The 25,592-nt window shown below is 53.5% G+C and overlaps 1 protein-coding gene across 5 annotated transcripts in view; it reads right to left on the bottom strand.

Annotated features, from left to right (window-relative positions):
• Positions 1-671: 671 nt before the first annotated feature.
• DIXDC1 (DIX domain containing 1) overlaps positions 672-25,592 on the bottom strand; it is a 61,044-nt gene continuing 36,123 nt past the window's right edge. For 3 of the 5 annotated variants that reach the window (XM_053269240.1, XM_053269241.1, XM_053269244.1), the window contains 15 exons: positions 20,426-20,538; positions 18,522-18,670; positions 15,592-15,681; positions 15,441-15,494; positions 14,039-14,089; positions 11,841-11,945; positions 10,948-11,001; positions 10,737-10,829; positions 10,577-10,648; positions 9,855-9,947; positions 9,553-9,714; positions 7,882-7,948; positions 6,514-6,622; positions 6,210-6,318; positions 672-4,373 (listed from right to left, as the gene is read on the bottom strand). In XM_053269240.1, coding sequence (XP_053125215.1) covers positions 4,293-4,373; positions 6,210-6,318; positions 6,514-6,622; positions 7,882-7,948; positions 9,553-9,714; positions 9,855-9,947; positions 10,577-10,648; positions 10,737-10,829; positions 10,948-11,001; positions 11,841-11,945; positions 14,039-14,089; positions 15,441-15,494; positions 15,592-15,681; positions 18,522-18,670; positions 20,426-20,538 — 1,402 coding nt within the window. In that variant the 3' untranslated portion in view covers positions 672-4,292. Of the gene's footprint in view, positions 4,374-6,209; positions 6,319-6,513; positions 6,623-7,881; positions 7,949-9,552; positions 9,715-9,854; positions 9,948-10,576; positions 10,649-10,736; positions 10,830-10,947; positions 11,002-11,840; positions 11,946-14,038; positions 14,090-15,440; positions 15,495-15,591; positions 15,682-18,521; positions 18,671-20,425; positions 20,539-24,087; positions 24,789-25,592 lie in introns of those variants that run through there. The other 2 variants (XM_053269245.1, XM_053269242.1) reach the window with 2 other exon arrangements.

Here is a 25,592-nt window from a genome sequence, read left to right as displayed (position 1 = left end):
TTTATATGTTTAAAAATATATATAAAGATGAGAACCTAAAATTGTAGTGATTTTCATGCAAAGAATCTCCTTTAAAAAATGACAATCGGCTCACCAAGTCCCTATCCAAAAGGGTTACCAACTTGGAATTTTAAAGAGACCTGATCGGCAGCTGAGCCAGGGATGGGTTTTGATTTATCAGAGAGCAGCACTCAGCCGGGCTTGGCAGTAGACACCCTGCCTTATACCAACTGGGGCTTTGCCTCCTATGATATCGTCAGCAGCTGCTGAAGGAATTCTGTCTGTCCTCAAGCATGTCTGCAACTTCCGATGCACCCCAGGAGTCCAACCATGGGTCCATCCAGCTCAGCACTGTCTACGCTGTCTGGCAATGGCTCTCCAAGGTTCCAGGCAGGGGTTTCTCCCTGCCCTAGCTGGAGACGCTGCCAGGGATTGAACCTGGGCCCTTCTGCATGCAAAGCAGATGCTCTGCCAATGAGCAACAGCCCCATCTCCTACGGGGGAATATTTCACAGCAGGCTGTGTTCATATGCAGTCATCTGTCCAAATGCAAACCAGGGTGGACCATTAAGCAAAGGAGACCATCATGGATGCTTGCAACTGCAAGACCAGCTCCCCTCCCCAAGAGCTCTTCTTCCCTCTACTTCCTGCCCAAAGAAGCAAAACCAGACTCTGTTTACAAACTCTCTTTTTATTGAACAGCTTTTTTAAAAATCCCATTGAAAGTCTTGGTCCATAAATTCAAAGCATGTCCCAACAGTTACAGCACACAAATAAGCTCCAGGTCTCTCTTGGCCCGTGTACAAAGAGCTGGAGAGTAATCCTTGTTGGAATAGTAATGATTGCAAACCTCAGCATTTCTGTAGAAGATAAAGTATTTTATATGCAGCTTGCATGATTCATGCTACAAGGATGAGAAGCAAGAAGAAAAATTATTTCAACAGGAACCATAACAACCTCAGAGTGTTTGTGTAGAAATCAGGTATAAAGATACCAAGGGGCAGGATGAGCTGGTAAAAGGAAAATTGCCCCCTCACCCCATCTTTAATATTGTTACTTCTTATTCTGTGAATGAGTTGGAGTCATTTCCCAGGCGTATTTTGCACCTTTACAGCAAGATAATTCAACTCAGGGCATATCTATGCGACAAACATAACATGGAATTTTAACCAATCTAAGCATTGCATTGTGGTTTCCCCTAAAGAATCCTGGGAACTGTAGTCTGGTGAAAGTGCTGATAAATCATTATTTAGGGATGCCTGGGTCCTCCTCCTCTAGGTTCCCGGGGGAGAAAGAATGACTTAACCTAACTGGTATCATTGCAGGAACAAAGGCAAGCTAGCTGGGGTGTTGTATAGAAATCACAACACTTCTGAAGGAGGAATGGGGTCCGTTATTGGGAAATATTTGAAAGCTGGCACTTCAGTGTTAATCACACACAAAAAAGTGCTGCAATCCTACACTTAGGAAAAGCAAACCTCACTGAAGTCAGTGGGATTTCAGCAGCCCAACAGCCTGCAGGGTTGCAGCTAAAGAGCTTAAATCTTTCTTGAGAGGACATCACAGCAAGTCTGAGTGTACTCTTTCCCCCTTCCTCTCCTCCCCAGCACGGCGACATTTCTGGCTTAAACCATGAAGGGAGAATTCTGTGTCAGTGAAATATGTTATTGGAAAGCAGGCAGAAGTCTGACCTTAAAGGGCCAAAATAAACAAGATGGTTCTCTTTTCTTTTTAATAAAGATAACTCCATGCGATCTTTTTGATACCTAGTAAAATGCATGCAACAAAGAAACCAGTAACTCTATGAAAGGCGGGCGGGGGGGGAGTGTTTCTTTATCGGGAGAACCCTGTAACCTTTCCCCAAACTTATGAATAAATGTTTCCCCCCCAAAAGCCAGCTTTGCAGCTGCTGCTTTGCAGTTGCAGAAAGAGTGCACTCTGAATGCTAAGCATCAACAACATGGATTCTTACAAGTGCAGTTAGAAAGGCACAGCTGCTCTTTCTGAACACTGAGGGTGTGGTAAGACAAACAATGAATAAATACTTTCCATTTAAGAAATTGCTGGCAAAATGAAAACTTATTAGGAACCTGCCATGCCCTCATAATCAGATAAAGTTAGTTATGGGAGCCATTTTAGGTGGCATTAACAGGATGCCATACAAAACATATTAGCATCCTCTAGAAAAATGAGTAAAATACAGTACAGCGTGCACGCAGAAATATACAGAAAAAAGCACTGGTATAAAAATAGACACTGTCCTTAAATGACAACGACATAAAACAGATACAAAATAATTCCAAAAAACAGGAACAAGTATACAAAAGGATACGTTTAAATCTGTAAAATGATAAAACCCATGTTTTCCTTCAAACTTTCAGCCTCACACACAAAAAAAGACACAGACAGGCTGACACACACACATTCCTTCAGAGTGCCGGATACATGCACCAAAGACATGCAGGCCTGCAGCCTGGTCCTCAAAGTGGACGGCTGTGATGTGGGGAGAGACAAAGCAGTGTGGGGCAGGGCTGGCGGGACACTCCAGGGTGCAGAACCAAGTCAGAGACGCATCGGCTCTTCAGCTGTGTGAGACTGAGCAGGGCGTGTGAGCAAAGACACTCCTGCACACCCAGTTCAGCGTGGTGGAGGCAGAAGCGGAAACACAAGAAGAACAGAAAAAGGACCAAGTGGTGCGCTTCTCCAGGCCTGACTGCTCTCACCCTGAGATACCTGCTGGGTGGGCTACCACTGGCAGCCCACCAGGGGACCAGTCTGGACTTTCCGTGAGCAGATGCTGTATCTTATTGCAGCCATCGCTGTCCAAAATTTCACTATGCTATAGATTTGGGACTAGTCACGGGGAGAGTGAGAGGTATCTTGACAGCCAGCTCACACAACTGTTAGCTGGCATCTTCAGCGGCTAAGACACCAGGCCGGCTGGCTCCACAAAAGCAGAAGCTGTCAGTTGTGTACGCCACCAGAACTGCTTCCAGGGTGGATGGCAGTAGGCCAAACGGGAGGTTCTGTTGCAGGGAGCAACCCATTCACCATAAGCAGGGGAACCACTATGGGCAGCAGGGGAAAGGACAGTCGCGCAGGCCGGGGTGACAAGCGTCTCAGGTCTTGCTCCTCTTCTGAAGCGGGCTTCATCCAGTCACCCCTCTCCCCCAACAGAAACCCTGTGATAAGACCCACATGGAACTGGTGGATCAGCAAGGGCTCGAGACGCATTCCAGTGTCCAGTCACCAACTTCAAATAAATATCATTTGATGGCAGCTGGGACAGTCAGTCCCGTGAGGGTCTCTGCCGAGTGTGACTGGGAAAGGGCTCAGCCAGCTATGGAAGCAAAGCAATGCTGTGAATTCATCCTGAGCTGCGAGAGGGCGGGAGGGAGGGAGGCCACCACTCCAGAAGTCAACCCTACATTCTCCTCCTGTTTGGGTCTCGTTTTGTTTCTACCGCTCATCCAACAGCATCCAGAGAGACAGGACACTATTCTGCCACTTGAACCCTGGAGAAGTAATTTTACAGGTCTGAGAAGCACACAAGGAAAGCAAGAGGTTGACAAGGGTATTGCGGAAAAGGGCGAGGACCCACACCCCACAACAAACCAACCACTGTTTCAAATTCCTCAAGAGCCGTAGGACAGTAAAGCAAAACCACAGAAGCAGAAGTCCACCCTGATGCTGCCAGGCTGACAATCTTCAGTTGGGACCACCCAGTCGAGCCAAGCTTGTCTTCTGCCAGTGAAGGTTCTGTTGGGCTTCAGGTGCTGAAAGAACTGAGAGGGCGTTGCTGCAGGGAATGTCAGGCACAGAGCCCTTTGGAATGATCGGCTGGCAAGAGCTTCTGGGAGAGGAAGGCAGCTGCCACAGCACAGCCTGCCTCTAGAGGACCCAGGTTTTAGTTTCAGCCATCAGTGCAAGGTTACTTGTAATACTGTATACCACCATCAAAAGTTATCCAGACTACAGACAGCAGCAGAAACGAAAAGCGGGGGGTGGGGGTAACATATCATTAAGGCCGACACTGACTGAATCACGGAGCTGGTCCATTCCTCACAGCGTGGGATTTTTGAACGTCACAATATTTGGCCATGGAACTCAAGTGCCAGACATTTTTGCATGTGGCAAAACGTCATACCCGTCATTTTGCAGTCATGTCCGTCTCTTTGCTTTTGGCATTCGGACTCCGATGCATCCTGGTTCCTGCGCTTTTTTTGGCCAGTATCTGACCAGCAGTGCAGCCAGCAGCAGAGCTTTGTGGCCAAGAGAGTTCAGGTGTCCGATCAGTTCTCACCGTGGTCCTCTTCCACCCAGGCCACGATTTTCCCCTCCCATCCAGGGATAATGTCATCGTCGTGGAAAACCTTGAGGAAAGGCAGAGAGAGAATCGGGTCAATGATGTGGGGCTGTCCCTCCAATTACTGTAAGTGGCCTGAGGCCAACAGCTCTCTAGATGTGGGGCAAGTAGGAACCTTTCCCTAGCTACCTCCCAAGATGTGTTCTAAGCAGCCAAGAATTGGCCCAGAGGTCAAGCTGTGAGCCTGGCATCTCCCATTCAAATCCTGCCTCTGTAATTAACTTTATAGGTAGCCACTGGCCACAAGCAAGCGCCTATCCTCTGTGCCTCAGCCCCATATCTGATATATGGGGATGAAGAGAGTACTAGCCCACCTCACAAGTCTGTTGTAGGAGTGGCTGTGGGACACTTGATATGCAGATATTAATTTGGGATATTGTATGAAAAGTAGGATATACCGTATTTTATGGACTATAAGACTCACTTTTTTCCTCGAAAAATATCCGCCAAAATTCAGGTGCGTCTTATATGTTTTAACAGTTTAATATGTTAAAACTCTGAAAAACTGGATTAAAATTAAGGTGCGTCTTATAGTCCGTAGCGTCTTATAGTCCGTAAAATACGGTAAATAAAAATAGATGAACAGAGAGAAAATAAACTAATGGATACGGTATTTAAGTAAAAAGTTTACACTTAATGCAGCTTACCCCAAAATTGAGTCCCTAGACTACAATTCCCATCCTCCCCAGCCACAATGACCAAAGGCCATAATGGGTGGGGATGATGGGAGTTGTAGTGCAACAGCATCGGGGGACCCAATTTTGAGAATCCCAGATATAATGGTATATTTGCTACTAGGGGCCTGGATGGAGTACCTGCCCTCATGTTGATCGTCACTGCCAGAACTCAGTGGAGAGTGACGCTTTATGAATTCCTTTCTTTCTTACCGGTGGGTCCTGAGACACACTGACTTGCCCAAAGCCACACACGATGAGCTCATGGCACAGGGCAGGACTTGCAGCCAGTTCTCCCAGATGCAAGCCCACACTCACTCAGGTTCTCTGTGCAACCGAAAGAGTCAGAAAACTGCCCTTGTCTGAACCAAAAGCAAGGATTTCTCAGCTCACGGGTTTTGCATTACTCTGCGTTTGGGGCCTTGAATGCTCCTCGATGCCAGCAAGACATGTGAGCAGGCCCTGGCCTTGCCCATGACAGAATCGCTTCACTGGTGCAAGAGCTGAGTTGCAGCCAAAAAACCCAACAAAAAACCCTCCTCCCTGAGCCAAATCAAACAGCAGAGGACTGCAGAGTTTGGGCAGGTTGCTGATTGGATACACTCCACAGCTGATGGGTTTGGAGATTTCCCTCAGGCCTCCAGAAAGCAGGCTGATGGACAGACGGGCTGCTTTATTACCATTCTGTCGCAATCATGTTTCTTTCCCCGACACACGCACCCCTCAGGCCACCGCGACTCTTCTGCTGCCACGGGGCTTCCACTCCACAAAAGCCGGGCCAACCATGAGCACAGGGAGATGGCAAAGGATCCTTGGCACCGTCCCTTACCACAGAGCAGGCCTCTACAAACATATGGTGCTCCTCATACCGTGAGTGCATATGCAAAAATAAGCTGCAGCCAAATAGGAATACAACCAATATTTATATACCGCTTTTCAACAAAAGTTCTCAAAGCGGTTTACATAGAATAAATTAAAAATAAAATAAAAGGGTTGCCTGTCCCCAAAGGGTTCACAATCTTTAAAAGAAACAGATGACAGACACCAGCAACAGCCACTGGAGGGATGTTGTGCTGGGGATGGATAGGGCCAGTTGCTCTCCCCCTGCTCAAGAGAATCACCACTTTAGAAAGGTGCCTCTTGGCTCAGTTAGCAGGGGTTAGGGTTACCTCCTCTTTCACTGTGCCAAATTCTGGGTCCAGGGCCTTGAAGTGGTACCGATGCGTCCCCTCGCGATCAATAGCTGCTTTAAAGTCCTTCAGAGTGACCTCGCCTAACCTGCAAAGAGAGGCACAAGAGCAGAAAAGAGACAAGTTGGCCTCACGGTTAGCTAACGGCACGGAACTGGATTTGGCCTCATGGGCGCAACTGTCACACTGCCTGACGGGAGAGAGAGACACCCACAGAGGTGCTGATTCTCACCAAGCCTCCCGCGACAGAGACAGAGCGCAAGGCTGTTTGTGGGCCTCTCACCTCTTTGGTATGTTGACCATGAAAGGAGTGAGGGAGCGATCCGTGAAGTAGAGCACTTTGGTGCAGGCACTGCTGCTCATCACGGGGCTGCTGTGAGAATGAGGCAGTTCTGCAAACAAAGGGAGGAAGACCGACTCAGCTGGACCAGAAGAAAACAACGCCAGAAGAGATCCGAGGGGCTAGGAAGGGGGAACGTGGGGATCCACCATCCTGCAAAGGCTGGATGGAGACGTACAAAACCAGAACATGCACCACCCACAGAGGCCTTCGCTTATCGCCAGCAGGATTCCAGGAATTGACGCCATTGGATTACACACAGAATCCAGCCCCCACCACGCCTCCCTTGCAACACAGCCATCCTGCCTGCAGACAAAATCCAGCCTGTGAGAAGTCAGGGATGTTTTTCCCCCTTATGGGCAGGCTCGAACTCTTGCTCCATGGCCCCGGGCACTGAAACCGATGCCACCTCCAAAGTGGACACAGAGGCGAACAGCGTGGGATGAAGCAGTGGGTGCCTGTGGGCTTCAGGAGTGACACTGGAGGGATGTCTGTCTCCTTTTCGAAATAGCCACACTACGGTTAAGCCTCATGCCGCCTGTATGCTACTGTCCCACAAACAGGATGCCAAAGAACTGGTTGTGGGGCTCAATGCACGAATATAACCCGAGGCTTCGGGCATCAGCTGTGGTCTCAGAGGCACGAGTAGGGCTGGCATCGTGCCCAGCTAGGTCTTTGGCACAGGCAAGGTGGGGGCATGGCCCCCTCCAGTTCAGGCACAGTCTATGCCTGCCCCTCTCTGAAGATGCACTTTCCCAAGGGACAGGCTTCTCGCCAGCCACAGAAGAAATACAAAATCCTCCCTGCTCTCAGGATGACCTTGGGCCAGTCACGGACTCTCCGCTTAATGTGCCGTTATAGGGATGTTGTGAGGTTAGCGGGGAAGGAAAGGCACAGTGTCTGGGGCCCTGACTTCCTAACAAGGTCTGGGGACCCAAGTTTGAGAACCCCAGCCTTAACGGAAGGACAGAAGAAAAATGCAGTACAGTCCCAGAGGCTGCACTGCCACTGGTGGCCACTAGATGACAGCGCTGACTTGTAGCCAAACCACCACTTTCGCCCTCGGAGATGGAGCCAGTATTAATTGCAGCGGGTCAATTATTCATGCTGCAGTTGTGTCCAGAGGCTTCAGCGGTTCTCCCTGAGCCAACACCACACAATCATGCCCAGGCCTGGTCTGTGAAAGGGCAAAGGCAGCAGGGGAAGGGGAAGGAGGAGGGGCTGGCAGAAGAGAGGCCGGCTGGGCTCCTCTGCCCCGGGACACTTCAGACGGGAGCAAGAGGCAGAGGCAGGCCCTTAAAAAGCACTCACTGGAATTGGAGGGCCAGGAGTCCCGGTAGTCGTTGGTGGCGTGGCTGGAAGGAGACTTCCCTCGGACCTGAGCGGGGAAAGCAGAAGCGTGAGGGAAAGGCACTCTGCACATGCTCAAGGGCATACATTTCTTTATGACTACAATGATTCCGGAGCTGATCCCTGGCCCTCCAAACAGGTTCTGGGCCTGAGCCTCAGGCTGCAGCTAAAACCGAGGAGGAGGAGGACGCCATGCCTGCAAGGAGAGGCTGCAGCATGCCTGGCTTTTGAAGGTCCAACTGCACACCGCCTGGCATGTGCCCTGCAGCTTTCCTTCTGAACCTGGCTGGAAATGCAGGGCTGGGGGCATCCACACTTCGCCCCCATAGCAGTTCCAATGCAGACTGGACAAGCCCCCCCCCCCACACACACACACACATCCTTCTTCCCTGCTGGGGCCAATGGAACAGCTTTTCCTTAAGACAGACAGAAGTTCCTAAAATGATGCCTCTTGGGGTGGAGAAAGTGGAGAGAGCGAGATGTTTTTCTCCCTTCCTCGCCATACCAGAATCCAGGTCACCCCATGAAATGGATCTGCACGTCATTCAGGAGAGACAAGAGAAAAATCCTCTTCATCCAGTGAGCAATTAATGTATGGAATTTGCTACCACGTTGGGAGGTGGGGATAGTCACTGGCTTAAAAGGGGATTAGACAAATCACAGAGGAAAAGAGGCCTATCATTAGTCACGGCGGCTATGTAGAACCTCCATGCTCAGAGGCAGTCTATCTCTGAATACCAGCTGCTGGGGGCGGGGGGCAACAGCAAAAGAGACCTGTTGCTTTCAGGCCCGGCTTGTGGGCTTCCCAGAGGCATCTGGCTGGCCACTGTGGGAAACAGGAGGCTGGACTTGGGGGACTTCTAGTCTGCCTGTGGGGGCTTGGAGCCCTTTGTCTCTCTGCGCCGGGCGAACATCACGGAGATGATGCTCGAAAGAGCCCCGTGTTTGAGCAGCGAGTCAGCTTTGCCTGCTGCATGACAGTCGCGCGCAGGCGAGAGGCACTTCAGCCCTCCTCCGCCTGAAAGGTCACGGGGAAGAAAAACAACAGATGGGTGACACTGATTAGAGGGCCGGCTTCAAGGGAGCGCCCGTTGGGGCTGGGTGTCGGCATCACTTCGCCGGCAAGGAGCCTGCTCAGGATGACCCCCACCAAGGACGCCAGGAGACGCCAGGGATTAAAAAGCCCTCCAGCAACAGGGGCTTTTTAGCAGCTCCACAGCTGCCTCCAGATTGCGACTGACTCTGGAGGAGGGAGTCGCGGAGGGAAGGGGGCAAGACGTCTGTCAAAGGATCTGTGGCAAGTGGGGACGATCAGGGGAGCCCCAAGCAGGAGCTGCCCACCCCCCATTTCCACTTGGAAATAATGATGCCCGTCTGGTGTAACATGGCCCAAATGCTGCTACTACAATTTATATACCGCAGGCCGCCAACCTACGCGCCGCACACACCGGTCAGCCCTGGCCATTCCGCTCCCTCCTTGCTGCAAGCCCAGAGCAGCCGCCGCACGGCCACAGCTCTCGACAGAGCAAGGGCTCCAGTCCTCCAGGCCGTTCGTGAAGCCGACAATGCGCTCGCGAAGGCCAAACCTCCGGCTGGCTCCCCGGGCCCCTCCGTCCTGGGCAGGCCTCTCACCCTTCTCTCCTGCCTCTTCTGCATCTCCATACGGTGCAGCCTCTCCATCAGGCTGGAGATGCCCTGCTCCAGGCTGTCAATGGTGTGGTGCTGGGGATCGTGGCCGCTGAAGCTGTTCCTCAAACTGCGCAGAGCCTCCCGGACCAGCTGCAGGTCGTTGGTCTGTCCGGAGAGAGCAGGGGGTCAGAGAGCCACCGCCTTCTCTTGGAGCGCCTCGCCCCCTCTCCGACCGGGCAGGTGGCTCCCAAAGCGCAGCAGAGTCCCAAGAGAGGGTCTCCCGCCGGGAACAAGGGTGCCCTTACTCCTTTGTGTGCTGCAGGCGTCGCTCCTTTCCCTGACGGCTGGAGGAAGCCGTTGCTCTGAGAGCCGTGGTGGCTGTAGACGATCATCTGCTGCTTTGCGAAGGCAAAAAGAGAGCCCCTTAGAGCGGAGGCCTGGTCTTCCCTCCCAGCCATTCTCCAGGGGGCAGGACATGTCTGTGCCTGGGAGCCAGCCGCCTAAACCACCAGCTGCCCAGGGGGAGGGCAGGCAGAAGGGCACCTCACACAAGCGGCCAGCAGGTCAGAGACACACCCTACCCTCGCTTGGGAGCTGGTGAGGGAGGGAAGGGATCATCCACCTGCGAGGGGTCAGCTGGGCCGGAGGGCTTTCCCTCCCCCCTCGTTAAAGAGCTGGGGGCTCCATTCGTCCAGCTGAGAAAGCCCCACTCTTCTACAAATTAAGAGGATTTGTGGCTTCACAAAGGCAAAGACAGGCAGCCCCCAAAGAAGAGGGTCCATTCCAAGAAACACACCGGTCAAAGCACAACCCGCGAGGGCTGCCTTCTCTCCAGCCGGAGTCCCCGCCTGCCAGCCTCCTCCTGCCCTGGGCAGTTACCTCCCGGTGGGCTCTGCCGCAGGCCCCAAGAGCTCCTCCCGCCAGCCCCAGCACCTGGCCACAGCTGCCCTGCTGGCTGCGCAACCCTTTGCACCCCGCCAAGACCCAACAGGCGCTGCCCACGGTGGCGGTGGCGGCAGCAGCGTACCTCCTCGGCGTCCTTCTTCATGCACTGGGCCAGCAGGGCTCCTTTGTGCTCCAGCTCTCGCTCCAAGTCTGCCTGCAACGGGAAGAGGCAGGTGGGCCCCCAGCAGCAGCACCACCACCACCACCAGCAGGGCCGGGAGGAGGGCAGGGGGCAGCCATACCTGCTGGTAGCTGGCCTCCGAGAGCTGCCGCAGCATCTCCTCCATCTTGGCCTGGTGCTGGTGCAGGTGCCGATCCTTCTGGCCCAGCTCCTTCTGCAACACATCAGGGGGTGGGCAAGAGGTCAGCCCAGACTAGCCGGCTGGCGTGGCACCGCTTCCTTGAGGGGCCGCGTGGCTTCCCAGCCCTGGAAAGGGAGGACGGGCCCCTTACTTTGTATTCCGCCAGGAGCCGGTTCCTCTCTTCAACCTTCCTCTGTAGATCAGCCTGCAGAAGGAGCAGCGGCATCGTGAGCCGACAGTGCGGAGCAAGTGCAGCAGCCAGCAAGAGCCTCTCTTGGGCCCTCGCCCCACAGAGGTCACCAAAAGGGCCCCGGCCCCTTCCCTGGCCACTGCTGCCTTCTCCAGGTGGCCTTGATACAGACGCGGCCCTAGAGCAGCCTCCTGACACGCTCTCCTGCCAGCAGCCCAGGGTCTGGATGGATGTGGGTCAACCACCTACAGGGAGAAGGGCGCCTCAGCACCAGACGGCTGGAGCAAAAGGGCCAGCCGGTCCATGCCACTCCTTTTGCAGCCTGTGCTTCTAGGCTCGCACCCTTCCCTTCTCGGCTGAGGCGGGGGCTTGCAGGCTGCAGAAGAGGGCAGACGTGCACCCCTCGGGAAGGGGAAGGGCCGTGGGAGAGTTCCTGAAGAGGCCACTTGCTCCCTTTCAAAACTGCGGCTACCCTGCTTTTCCAAGCCATTCATGAGGTGCTCCCAACTGGCTTACAGACAAAATAGTAAAAACAACCATCAAACAGTGAGAAACCAAAACAAAGCACACAGGGGATAAAAACAGTCCAGAACCAAAAGGGTAAACAGAGCAACTCCAAGTCAGTGAGTCTGCCACTAGAGGAGGAAAAAAAGTGGACAAATAACATGTGAGCTCCACTGAGCCGAGTGGGATCTTCTGAAGAAGAGAAGTCCACCACCGGGGCGCTGCTGTGGGGAAGGCCCTCTGCTTGCGGCAGGGGCCTTTCCTCTCTCCCCACATCGCCTCCTCACTCCCGGGCCCTCTTCACACATCCGGCTTCGCCCCGTGAGCAGCCTGGCAGGCGACACACTCACGTTCTGGCTGTGCAGTTCCTCCTTGTCCATGTTCGCTCTCAGCAGCTCTTGCTTGATCTGAAGCATCAGAGCGTCCTGCTGGGCCAGCCGCTGCTGCAAGGCGTCCTGGGGAAAGAAAAGTGCCACCTTCAAGAACCCGCGGTCTCCACGCGATGGAGACGGAAGGGAGGTACGGAAGGCAAGACAGGCACAGGGGCCGGCTCTGAGCATCTGCAGGACAACCAACTGGCCAGGGCAATAAAGGCCAAAGTCAGCACTTCAAACCACATCCAGAAACAAACAGGCAACCAATGAAGATCAAAGAAGACCGAAGCCGGAATTAGAGGTCGGCTGATCTTTGGGCCCAGGAAATAATTTGGTTCGAGCCCACTGAAGTTTCCCAACTGTTTTTAACAGCAGACCCACAAAGACAGCATTCGAGTAATCCAGGCAACTAGGGTGTGGGAAACTGATGGAAGCACCTTCACGTTTTTTGTTTGTTTTTGCCAGCAAAGGGGGGGGAAGAGAACACAGTCTCTAGAAGCCAGCTTCAGACACCCCAGGGCCCTACGGCCACCCACCCCCCACCCAGCCCTGTTCAGCTGGTCCTTTAGAAACGAAATCCCAGAGCAAAGGCTGCTTCCAACATTATGAACCGCTTGCAGAAGCCCAGGCTCTTATCAACAGGGGTACTGACAAATCGAAGAGGCATGAATCAGAATTTGCACATTCAGCACAAATGCAAATGGCTACAGAAATGGCCTTCATGTCTGTCCCCCCCCCCCCCCGGCCCGGCTATTCTTCACGTTTTAATTTGCCCACGGACAAAGCGCCAACTGGGAAATGGCAGGAACATCCGGGGGGGGGGGGTTGCAGGAACACGCACGCCACTAGCTGCACAAAGCACTTGGCCTTCTCGAGGGGAAGGGGGCTCGTGACCTTATTTCTGCTCCTCATGACCCCGAATGCACTACAATGAGGCATGCACATTTATCTCATTCACAAATTACAAGATAACATTTGTATCGTGAGACGCTTATCTTCCTGGGTGTCTTTCCCCCCACCCATACACATGAGATGCAGCAGTGGCTTGTGTGTGCGCGCACACACACACACAGCACAGTAGGACAAGCCACTGCTGATGAGAGAGGTGGAGGAAACTTCACACCCTGATGCCACAAATGTGCACATGCCACGCAGGAGAGTTCCCATGTTAGAACTGGCCCTGTGTGAGTGACAGACCCCAGGCAGAGACCCAGGAGTCCACTAACACCCTCCATTTCCAATGCAAAGAACAGAACTAGAGAATCCTCACTGCCACCAATGACGTGCTCATGATATTAAGCAGGTGTTAAGGAGACTCCAAATGTTGGCAAGGAACACCTCCAGGCTAGCTTTAACGTGTTGCATTTGGACTTGGACGAAGACTTCCAAAAGGCCGGTCTGCCAGTGGGCTTTTCCCGCTACCAATTTGGCTTCTTAGAGCCCAACTAGGTGTTCCAATGAAGCTCCAGGTTTGGCACTCTCCCACAATGTTCTTCTTGTCAAAGCACCTGCCAGGGACCTCCCGGTTTGGGTCAGGGCTGTGGCAGGGGAGGCAGAGACGCCAGCCCCTTTCTCTGAGCGGATTCCCCCTGGAGCCACTCTTGACGACAGAGGTTTTTGTGCCCAGAAGTCCTCTCTTTTGCAGCTCACGGCCGCTTCAGGGCAGAGAGGAACTGTGATTGGGGCCACGGTGCAGGGAAGAAGGCGGAACCGCAGTGCCCTTCCAACCCCCCTACCCCTCTGCCCCCACTGGCTGCATGGGCAAGATGACTATTCTGCTGGGGGTTTGGAGCTCCAGCATAAAGCGTAGTTCAGCCTTTTGTGCCATGCAAAGGCAAAAAGGAGTTCTCTGAAACAGCAAGAGGCTGGGTGGGCCAGTTCTGAGCTCTCCTCCCTCCCACCCCCCACCCCACCCCACTCCCAAACTCACCAAATGACAACATAGCATATCAGCAGGAGTTAGCAAGGTTGGAGAGGGCCCTGGGGCAAAAGGTGGCGATTGCAGCCCCCACCTTCCTCTTCAGAAAGGGGAGAAGTGGAGAGCAAGAGCAAGCTGCCGCCCAGGTAGGCACACACACACACACACACCCCGCCTGTCCCTCCTTGTTCAATGGCAGCTATGCCCCGGTGTGCCACATTCACAACAAGGTGAAAGAAACTCTCTCTGCTCTCACCTTGACTCCCTGGAGGTTCCGGGCTTCCTGCTTGTGCTTCTGCAGCTCCTTCTGCGAGTCCAACAAGAGGGAGGTTACCATGGCATCTCCATGTCACCATCTCAAAAGCAAAGTCACCTTCCCCATCCCTTTGTAGTTCTTTGCTTCCCCAGCCCCGTGATTAAAAGGAAACACACCCCGCCCCCGCGTCTGAAAATCAAAGGAAATTCTGGAGAAGGACCCAAGGAGAAATCAAAGCCCGTGTTCAAGCCCCTTCTCCCCTGGGCCCCGCTGCTCCCTCAGGCACTCGACATTAAATGGCAAACGGGGAAACCGCCAGTCCCTCAAAACCTCCCTTTTGGCCCAGTGTGGAGAAGGCGGCAGCTGCCCGCAATAGCCCTGGGCTCCCAGCCAACTCCTGCACAGCCCCTATTGAGACAGACAAGGCCGACCCGGGGCTTTCCCCCCTGTCTCTGAGCTGCTTTCATCTCCTCGGTGAAAGCGTCTCGAGGTTCAGACGTGGCTGGAAATCTTAACGCTTGCCCTGGAGGGTTCTCTGCATCCAGCACAGCTCCCCAGGACAATCAGGCTTCAAAACTCACTGAACAGCATGTTCCGAGCTGGTCTATTCTCAGGGGTAGCAAAGAGAAGGAACATCAGTCCTGAAACAGCCTCGGGGGGCTTCCATTTGGCTTCCAGGCTCCGTTTGAAGTGCTGACCTCAACCTTTAGAGCCCTGGATGGTCAGGGATCAAGGAATCCCAAGGATGGCCAACTCACCTGGATACTGCAAGCGCCAGAGGCCCGCCTCCAGATGCTTCCAACTTCCAAGGCCAAGTCGGTGGCCACCAGGGTTGGTAGCGGTGCCTCTGCACCCTCTCTCTATTAGTTAGGTGCATAGGAAGCTGCCTTCTACTGAGTCAGACCCTTGGTCTATCCAGCTCAGCATTGTCTTCACTGACTGGCAGCAGCTCTTGAACGTTTCAGGCAGGACTCTCTCCCAACCGTAACAGGAGATGCTGCCAGGGAGTGAAGCTGGGACCTTCTGCATACAGATGCTCTACCACTGGGCTATGGCCCCATCCTCTAAAGGGGAAATTCTTACAGCACTCAGCACTCACATGAAGTCTCCCATCCAAATGCAAACCAGAGCAGGCCCTGCTTAACAAAGGGGACAATCCATCCTCACTACTGCAAGACCATCTCTCCTCCCCAAATTCTCCTAGCACAAATCTGACAACGTCTGCTTCCAGGTTAGAACAGCTTGTAATGGCTATCCTCATCAAAGGCAACCCACACGGCCATCCTTGCAGCTTAAATGCACTGTCCCCACGTATGGCAGCATGGCTTCCCTCCGGGTGCTGCCCCATAGCAGCTGAGCTCTGATACCGTCCCAAGAATCACCCTAACTGGCCACCTCTTACCTTGAGCTCCTGATTCTCCTCCATGCTCTGGTCCAGCCGGCTGCGGATGATGATCTGCATGCAAAACGGTGCCGTTATTGACCAGCGCTGCTGCGACACGAGAATGCACAAAGGCCGTCTCGGAGTGGGCGGGGGGGGGGCGCCTACTCACCAGCTGCTCTTCGGGGCAGGCCTCCTGTTCGCAAAGGACAAACAGCCTTTCTTGCTCGTCTTCAGGTAGAGACCCGTTCAGCAGCAAGGCCTGGCAGAAAGAACAAAGGCAACGAGGAATGCCCAGCCGGGGGCAGCAGGGAGAAAGGCAACGCTCGGCCGCAGAGGCTCAGAGTGGGCCGCCTGCCAATGGCTGCTTCCACAACAGGTGTCCCGCTGCAGACTGGATTCCCGCATCACATGACGCTGAACAGCATATTCAAGGGAAAGGGACGAGGAGGCGGAGGCGGCGGCGGCTTCACAGAGGCCCTTTACGGGCCCCGTTGGGAAAGCGTCCAGGAGAGAACAGCATAAACAGCAAGTGGAGGGCCAAGCTAGGCATGCTTCTAAACACATCTCTGGGCCTTGTGTAGTGTTGTTTTTCTTGGTAAGCACCAGCTGCAGAGGGCCCTGATCCAGACTGGAAATGCAGCAGGGGGGGAAGGAGGGATTGAACCCTCGGCTTCTGCTGTGGTCTCAGTCCGGATCAACAGCCCCAGGAGTTGCTCATCCACCAAGAAAAAACAAACATTCAGAGTCAAACAAGGGATAGTTAAATTGCTGGGAGCGAATAGGATTTCTGGAATGGTCTCTTCTCTAAGCATGCTCTCTCTTACTCAGTGGAGGAAAACCCACAGAAAGCAGGATTTATAGACAGTCTCCCTAAAGTATACCTGAGGTGCCCCTCCACGGGATTCTTCCTAGCCTTACCCACTTGGCCAAATCCAACGGCTGAAAGCTTCTCCCTGCACAGTAAGCATGTTTGCAACCACTCTGTGACATCTCAGCAGTTCAACCAATATCAGGGTGCTTTGGGCAACAGCAGTCTGTAGCCAAGTATGCCATTATATGATGTATACACATCATGCCACACAAGGCAAACCTCTCCCGCCACACACACACGATCAGTGACTGTCTATTTCTGCAGACAGGGGAATAGAGGCCACCGCAGGAGACAGGACTCTCAGAAGCTGGCCGGAGTTTAGAGGCTGCAAGGTGAGGAGAAGAAGAGGTCTTCATCTTGCAGGCTGCCTGGGCTTGGAATTCAGTCCCAATGGGATGGCTTGAAATTCACCCGGGAGCTTTCCCATTGGCAGCGATAATCCAGTGGAGACCCAGCAAGACTCCCGGTTGAGCAGCTGTTCGACTGCACTCTGCAGAATGCCAAGGCCACGCACATTTTTGTGCCAAGAGCTTCCAAAGTTTGCCCAGTAGGACACCCGGTGAGGAGGAACTAGAATACCTGCTTCCCAAGGGAGAGCACTCAGCCCTGGAACTTCCATCAATCCCTCGTGAGCTGAAGCCTTTAAAGGGGAAAATTGACTACTCAAATCCAATTTTCGGGTCAGTAGGACCAGCTGCCTCCCCACTTCTCCTGGGAGAAAAGGGGCAGCGGTGCCAGTCAACTGCCACTCCGAATACCAGCTGGCTCACAGCCCGCATCAAAGGAGAGAGCAGGGCGAGGAAGCTCTCAGAGGGCAACCCGTTTCCACCAGGGGCACCCAGCAGTTCTGCCGGCCTCTTTTGCTCAGCCTGTTGCATCTCCCACTCGCTGGCGGCTGCAAATGCACCCTCGCCTCCTCCTCCTCCCTGCCCGCCCACCACAATGCTGCCTTTGTTTACTCGTACATCAATATTTACCACTCGAAAGCAGTGCAGTTCCCAGGACAGAACGCCCCGGCACTGGAGAGCGTTCGGGGGCCTTGCCGTGAGGACACAGAGACAGGGGAGGGTGGGTCATGAAGCCACTGAGGATCAGGATCAAGAGAGCCACCCCGAGAGAGAGGGCCCTGATCCCTTCTAGCATTTTGACCACGTGTTGACCGGGTGACAGTATTGCCTCCTTTGCTCCATGCATTTTTCTGCATGTCCTTTTCTTCAGTAGAACAACATGTACTCAGTACCCAGTTGCTACACACAGTCAAGATATCTTTACCAAAGATCACGCTTCCGTGGTGGGATCTTACTTGACACTGCATAGCTAGAGAAGCACAATTCTCCTCCCAGGCAGTGCATCCTATTTTTATTTGCAAATGTTGCATGGAATAGAATTCGGAGACTACCACAGACACCAACTGGCTGTTGCCCATGGATGCACCTGCTGTGGAAGCCGCCAGGATACCTGCAGGAGAGCTGGCCCAGCTGGTGCACCCGAGGCCAGGAGGAGGAGAAACTGGAGGAGGCCAGGAATTTGCTGCCACACGAGACTGCAGGAAGCTCTGTCAGGGACGCAGCAGGCTGGCCTCCACTTCTGAGGAGGAACAAAGGCAGCCCCCCTCTAAAGAGGGAAGGCCCCAGCAGGAGAGGGGCTGGGACAGAATGCATCCCTCCAGGAAAGCAGGGCCCCTGGTGGGTGATGGGAACCCCAGACAAACATGTGCCAGTTAGTTAAAAACAAACAAAACACCCGTTTACCTGCACAGACCTGCCTCACCTCTTTCATGGAACGGAGGGGGGGGAGGCAATGGGGGTCCATCTGATGTGGAGTTACCCCCTTGTGGGGAGGAGGGCATTATGCCACAGCTGACATCCTGTACATTCTCCATCACCAGCCAAGCCTCCTCTACCACTTGGTAATTTATTTATTTTGTAAAGTCCTTGATGAGAACAGGCTGCCCCATGCACTGCCTCAGCCAGAAGCATGGGTTCAACACGTGACGACAGTCACAGTCCAAAGAGGAGCAGAGCTACCCGGCTCCCTCCGGACTGACCCACCCTTTCCTGAACTGCCTGCCTTCGGACTGGGCTGTACGTCGCTTCTGGAAAACTAGCTCCACAGAGCCGAGAACCGAACCTCCCTCCGGCTGTGCCGCACTTGCAGCTCAGCTGCCCGGCTTCCTTAGGCATGGCCGTCAAGCGGGAGTGCTGCAGGCGGAGGGGAAGAGCCCATACCTGGAGGCCTGAGATCATCTTCTTGGCTTCCTCCATCTCCTTCTCCAAGTGATCTTGCTGCTCCAGGAGCTGCTCCTCCCAGGAGGTTTCCAAGCTGGCCGCGGGGCACCTGGCCGGCCACTCCGGGGCGCAGGGAGAGCCCGTCTCTTCTGCAAGAGAAACAAGGCGTCTGCTTGCGGGCGGCCCAAGGCCCTGCGCAGCCCCAGGCAAGGTCCCAAGTGCTGCCTTGTCTGTCCCCTGGCGGAGGGCAACTCCCTTCCAAAAGGGGCCCTGGCAAGCCCTGGGAGTGGCCCGGGGAGGAGGGGAGGTTGCCAGCAGACACAGCTTTGGAGTCCCTGGCTTCAATGGCAACATGGCCAGGGGCCAGTCGGACGGTCTCCTGTATGGCAGCCTCACCCACCCCCACCCGGAAAATGCTTCCCTTGCAGGGAGGCAAAGCTGCAAAATGCTGTGGACATTGAGCCAAGTCCTCCAAGGGCTACAGACAATGGCTTATGCTTCGTTATTTACTGTTTTCACAAACTAAGCACTGCCCTATCAAGAGCCACTCCAAAGCGCCGAAGGGAAGCACAAAAACTTTCCAGCCCCGTTTTCCCAGGCTCCGTTCCAGCTCATGAGCATTATGAATTCAGACTCACTCAGACAGGGGATTTCAGGCTTTTGTTTTGAGGGTTCCCCACCCTCTCCCCCACAGCTTGATTTAAGGACAAAGCATCCTTCCCTGCCCTGTGAACAACAAAGAGGGGCTTTCGGGGACCGGGTTCCTTTTCACAGCTTCGGCAAAGGGAGTCTCCCGGAGACACGGCATCCCAGGCATGGGGGTCTTGGGATTTAAACCCGGGCAGAGCTTCACTCCACACCAACACAGAGTCCTCACTGCCCCTCTTGTTCTGGGTCTCGGAATCAGAGGGGAAGCAACAGACACAATTTAGACTCGGGTTAATTCAGGCTTTGGGGTTCCTCCGTGGATGTTTTGAAACCTGCATTCTTTGCAACTCTTGTTTTTTTGTGCAGAGGGCACGAGAAAAAAGTATTTTTTTAAATCAACTGCATGTTCTAGCCAGTGCAGGTAATTTCAATTACAAACATGAGAAAACTATTTTTTTTTTAAGTTGCATGCGTATAAAACCGGCTGATTTGGTTTGGCCAAGAATAAAGGTTACTACAAACATTATTGAGAGATAAACCTGGGCTGGCAAGACAGAGTGCCCATTAAACAGAGAGCTGCAGACAATTATGGCCCACGGAGTTTAAAACACCCTAGGTTTACACTTTAAAATCAATGTCGTTTGGGAAGCAGCCCAATCTTTCTGCAAGCACCTCTTGCTCTCCTGGTCCTGGCAGCGGAAATCTCAGACATAGGCCAGGGCTTGGGCTGCCAGGTGTTGCTGGACTACAACTCCCATCATCCCCGACAACATGACCAACGTTGCATGGGATGATGGGAGTGGTAGTACAGCAGCCTTTGGAGACCCGAGGTTGAGAACCCCTCTGATAAGCCACAGTCTCATCCTTGTATGTTGTGAGGGGCAGGCAGGGGGAAGGGCCTGTGCTACAGATCAGGGCAAGGCGATAACACTCACGTGGGTTACAAAGGTCTGTCATGTGTGTGAAGTATAGCAGGGGTGTGGGAAAACACACTGGGGACCCCGAAGGTCGCAAGAAGACTTCTGTTTAACAGCCCTCCCTTTGCTATTATTGCAGGACTCTTGATTAATGCCGGGGGTGTACCACCCCCCTCCTGTGGTCCCCCCCACCGCCGCATGGAGCAAGACAGGGCTACATCTCCAGGCACCGAGAGCCAGAACAAAAACATAGTTACAAAGAACCAAAGGCTGTACCCACTTAAAGGACAGCTGGGGCCCTCTCAGGTCTCTTCCCTGGTCGGCCATTTGTTCCCCTACCTGTTCTAGTCTCCGCTTCTTCTTCATGGACAGTGTCAAATCCTGCCTTCTTCTCTGAAGGGGTAGCGCTGGACTCACTCTTGGCGCTGTTTACGGGGCTGGGCGATGTGAGGCTGGGAGGGGAGAAAAGAACAGCGTTTTCAGCGCAAACTGGCAGTGAAGGAATCACTCCGGCTCAGGATGCGAGGCAATGCGTTAGCATGCAAGAAGGTCAAACGCTGCCCCTGTGTCAGGAGATCAACCCAGGAGTAGACCCCGGGCTTGCTGGCCAGAACTGGTGGGAAACACACAACAGCGACCCGCTCCACTCATTAGTAATGGGGCACAGCCCACCAAGAAGCTCCACTAAAATCAACGGGAACTGGGCAAGAGCACAGGAGAACGTTATGCTCCGCAAGCCATCGGTCCATCTCGCATTTTGCTATCCTAGGGAGCGGCCTCACCCGGTCCAGTTGGCGGAGTCACTTCTGCAGCCAAGTTCCTTTACCCAAATATTTATTTATTTTATTATATTTGTTACATCGCCCCAAACATTCGTCTCTGGGTGGCTTACATCAACGTAAAACAAATTAAAACGGGAATCAAAACCTTAAAACAATCCGGCAGCTAAAGAAAGCGCTACTGGAGGAATTCCTTCTACATTTCCCCCTTGGCATATATTATTGCAAAGAGACCAGTTCTGAAAGATTGGCTCACACTTCCGGAGTCAAGGAGCTTCTTCTACACTGCGCAGTAGGAGTTTCCCTTTCAAACACATCTTGCAAGCCAGCCCACTCCCACCCACTGCAGGGAGCTGCAAATTGCTAGCAAAGGCCCATTTATTTGGTTCCTAAAGGCCATTTGCCACTAAAGCCAGAAGTCAGAGAGATTATTTTTAGCAAACTGTGTGTGAACTCTCATGGGGATGAAGACACCAACTCATGACCTGGCTTTACATTCTTGAACTCGGCTAGTTTCTGCTGTTGTTGTTGTTAAGAGCCAGCCCCTCCAGATGCTTATTCTGGTCCAACCTCTCAAACTCCCCCCTCCTTTCAGAAATTCTTCCCATATCCATCACCCAGACAACGGCGAAAGGCATCTGAAGAGCACTGACCCATTTAATGCGTCCCCAAAGAACTTATCCTTGCAAGTATGAGCAGGAGTTAATGTATCATTTTCCCAGAGACAGAAACAAAAGATGGTGCCAACCAGAAGAGAAGGGAAAAGAGAACACAAAGGAAGCAGAGTAGGTATCACATTAAAAACAAAAAACCAGGGAATACTCCCCTGGCTCACTTTCCTGATCTCCCCAGCACTTTTAGCTTGGGCCCCTGGGATGGCATGGCTGGGGGTGATGGGAGTTGTAGTCCAACCACATCTGGGGACCCTGGGCTAGGAGACACACCTCCAACCAGTAACATCGAAGCTTCTTGGAAGTATTTTGAGTCTAGGAATGGTGTTGATGACGACCCATTTTGACACACAATCAAGGATCCCCTACACACACACACACACACACACACACACACACACACACACCTTATTTTCCAGGCTCCTGACTAATTCGACTCACTTATTGTGCTACAGGCGGGCTGCACCCCAGGACTTGGGCACCGGTTCCCACACTGCTGATTGTGCTCTCCAGTACTAAGCCAGTGCAGGAAGGAACATAGTAGCGCAAGGGGTACACAATTGTGCATCCGTCATTGGAACCGCTTGGGTGGACTGTCCTGTGCCACCCGTACTGATTCTGATCTTGTTAGCCCACCAAGCAGCTGTCTGGACAAAGCAGTCTGAGTGCTGCTGGCAGATGTCAGGCAAGTTGAATGAATGCCTTGTGAACTGACATACTACATAAAGTCTTCTCTTTAGCTCCTGAAGCACCTTCAAAGTTCCCAGGGGACTAGCCACAACAGATAAATGAAACTTCCATACATAGCAGCAGTCTATCTCAGAAGACCGGACACTGGGGACAAGGCCAGAGCCTTTGTACTTGGCTCATGAACTTCCAGGCATTTGGGCTGGAAACGTAGCTTGGGACTAGCTGGTCCAGGGTCTGATGCTTTACAATAAACGTATTTTGAAAGTGTCCTGATCTCATATCTTGTGGCATCCACACAGCAATGACACTCTAGTCTGAGGGGGACAGTAAAGGTGGCCCGGGTCAACAGGATTGCCTGGCGTTGGCCCTGTGCCTTTCCCAGCAGGCTGGCCACAGACATCAAAATGTCTCTCCTATCACTTTATCTCCATGCCAAGATTAGGGCCACCTGTTAAATGTCTGCATCTCAGGCAGGCTCCCATTGAACACATATGGGCAGGGCAATTTAGAAGGCAGCAAACCTGCAGGATAAGGCAGTAAAGAGTAAGGAGAGCTGGGGACGGGGTGCACATAAGAACACAGGAAGCTGCCTTCTACTGAGTCAGACCCTTGGTCCATCTAGCTCAGGATTGTCCACACAGACTGGCAGCGGCTTCTCCAAGGTTGCAGGCAGGAGTTTCTCTCAGCCCTCTCTTGGAGATGCTGCCAGGGAGGGGACCTGGAACCTTCTGCATGCAAGCGTGATGGGCGTTCTAGTCAATTGAGGTTTTGAGGTTACCCTGGACACCAACCCTATGGTGTGAGATCTTGATGGAAAGTAGGAACATAGGAAGCTGCCATATACTGAGTCAGACCATAGGTCCATCTCGCTCAGTATTGTCTTCACAGACTGGCAGCGGCTTCTCCAAGGTTGCAGGCAGGAATCTCTCTCAGCCCTGTCTTGGAGAAGCCAAGGAGGGAACTTGGACCCTTCTGCTCTTCCCAGAGCGGCTCCATCCCCTGAGGGGAACATCTTACAGTGCTCACACTTCTAGTCTCCCTTTCATATGCTACCAGGATGGACCCTGCTTAGCTAAGGGGACAAGTCATGCTTGCTACCGCAAGACCAGCTCTCTTCACATGGGAGCCAGTGGAGACCCCGGCCCCTGTGAGAGGAGGGTGTCCTACCATACCAGGCCTGCTTAAATTACATCTTCCTTCTCGGTTCGGAATGAAACCTTCTGCTCCAGAAACAGCACCTCAGAGCTAATGCAGCAGGAAGGATGCTCAGCAACACCTCAAATTGCAGCGATGGCAGGATTTTACTAACAGCCTCGCCACAGACGCGGCTCTGTTTCCAGGCAGCATCGCCACACGTGAGGAGATTGTGCCAGCTCCATTTACAGCTCCTGGGCCTGTGAATTATATCCCCGAATGCACAAAAGCCGCCAGATCTGGGGCTCCACCTGAAGCCCAAAGCCTGTCTCTATTCGTCAGGCATCCCACTCGTTAAGAGCTGGGGAAGGCCCCCCCCCCGCCGTCAACATCAATTACCACGAGAGAGTGTGTGCACCTGAAGCTTCAAAATTTGATTTCCTAGCATGTGTGCTTTAAAGAGGACATATCCCACTTCATCACCCCTCATTAGAAGACACAGAAATTGGATCTGGGAAATTAGATCAATTCCAGCAAGATTTATGGTGCAGGAAATGCTTGGCATCCTTCCTAGTTACAAAACACTTGCCCATGTGAACAGCCAACAGGAGGCGACTGAAGGCGTCTGGGTCACCAACCCACCCCCTGCCCATTTTCACAACAGCCCCCACCCCAAAAAAGAAAAAAGAAATGAAACGACAACAGTGACCGACCGTGGGTGGCTCACCATTTGACCTGCTTCCCTCCCATGATCCCACTCTGGCCTTTGACCTCACAAAGCCAGTCTCCCCGGGAGCCTCGGTCTTCCACAGGTCCCCGCCACAGGCATGCCTCAGGATTTCACGTGCTCAGGATTTCTGCGCCAAGGACGCCAGCTCCTGTCAAGCTAACGGGGAAAGCTCTGCCAGGCAGCCTCCCTCGTGTGAGCCAAGGAATTCACAGCCGGGGGGAAAGGAGGGAGAGCGAGCAGAGCAGGACTCCGGGGCTTTGGCAGGAGCCAGCCAGGGATAAATCTGCAGTCCGCGAGGGTGACTTGAGAGGAGGCAGACACCGAAAATTCAGCAGCCCGGTTTGGGTTTCCGACTTGGCTCGGTCGCCTGGTGGGCTGTTTGCTTCGCACTGTTGCATTTTGGTCTGACGTCTGCCCCAATTCTTTCCGGCGACAGGGAGCTCAGTCGGAATCGCAAGTCCCGTTCCTCACCCCATGCCGACGGATTCGGCCACTCAACGCCTGCCAGAGAGACCCCACAAGCAAGCCACAGAAACCGCGCCTCCTCCAGCCTCAGAGCCTCCGTCTCCACCGCACAGCGTGCAGCAATCCCCTGGCCCTCTCGGGGTGTGTGCGCGCATGTGTGCCTTGCTTCTTGCTCCTCCGCTCTCTGCAGCTCCGTCTTCTCCTGCTGTCACTAGGGCTGTGCAAGGCAGAACCGATTCACGGAGAAGCCGAAGCCTAGCGTGGAGGGGAGGGGCTGCCGGGCAGGGAGGGAGGGAAGGGAAGGGAAGGGAAGGGAAGGAGGGATGGAAGGAGGAAGAGGTGCTCCGTGGCCTGGGGAAAGCAGCACCCTTTGGGCAATTCCTCTTTGAATCAGAAGAAGAATTGAATCGGCTGCTTGTCCTTAGCAGCATGTCGCTGGACGCGGCGATGTCCAAAACACACACTTGCTCCATAAATGCACAATACATATAAGTGTATTGATGGGGATCCCGAGAACATGCTCTCTGGCCGTAGCCACGGCGGGGGGAGCAAAGATCATCTGTTTATACAAAATACACTTCAGACAGTGCTAAAATGGTGGGTTTCTTGGAGCTCTTGCAGGAGCTCGTCTGCTACAGTCGATTTATTTCCTTTGCAGGGTCGGGGGTGGGTGGGGAGGAACCCTGAATATTTCACTGGCAACCAGAACGCACCAGACGGCTCTGTCTGTGGGCGAGGTGGGTGTACTGGATTGAAAAAAAGCAACAGGCACCAGGACTAAATGCAGCATCGTTTAGGGCAGGGTGGCATTTGGGAGCAGAAACAGCCAAGGAGTCGGGGACTGAGATGCCAGACACACACACCAGGCTTGCCTTGCTGCCAGCCCCTGCTGGAGGGTGACATCAGGTGCTGCACAGTCACTGGGAGGGTCCAGAGTCAAGGGCAGGTGCACTGGCCATGCTTCACAGCTTACCGCCACAGGAACACACCGAGCTGGCTTTTACCACGTCAGACCAGTGGCCAGTCTAGCCGTCCTA

The sequence above is a fragment of the Hemicordylus capensis genome, chromosome 8 (genome assembly GCF_027244095.1).
Source record: "Hemicordylus capensis ecotype Gifberg chromosome 8, rHemCap1.1.pri, whole genome shotgun sequence".
In the NCBI taxonomy this organism is placed as follows: Eukaryota; Metazoa; Chordata; class Lepidosauria; order Squamata; family Cordylidae; genus Hemicordylus; species Hemicordylus capensis.
This window is presented reverse-complemented; position numbering and strand designations above follow the sequence as displayed.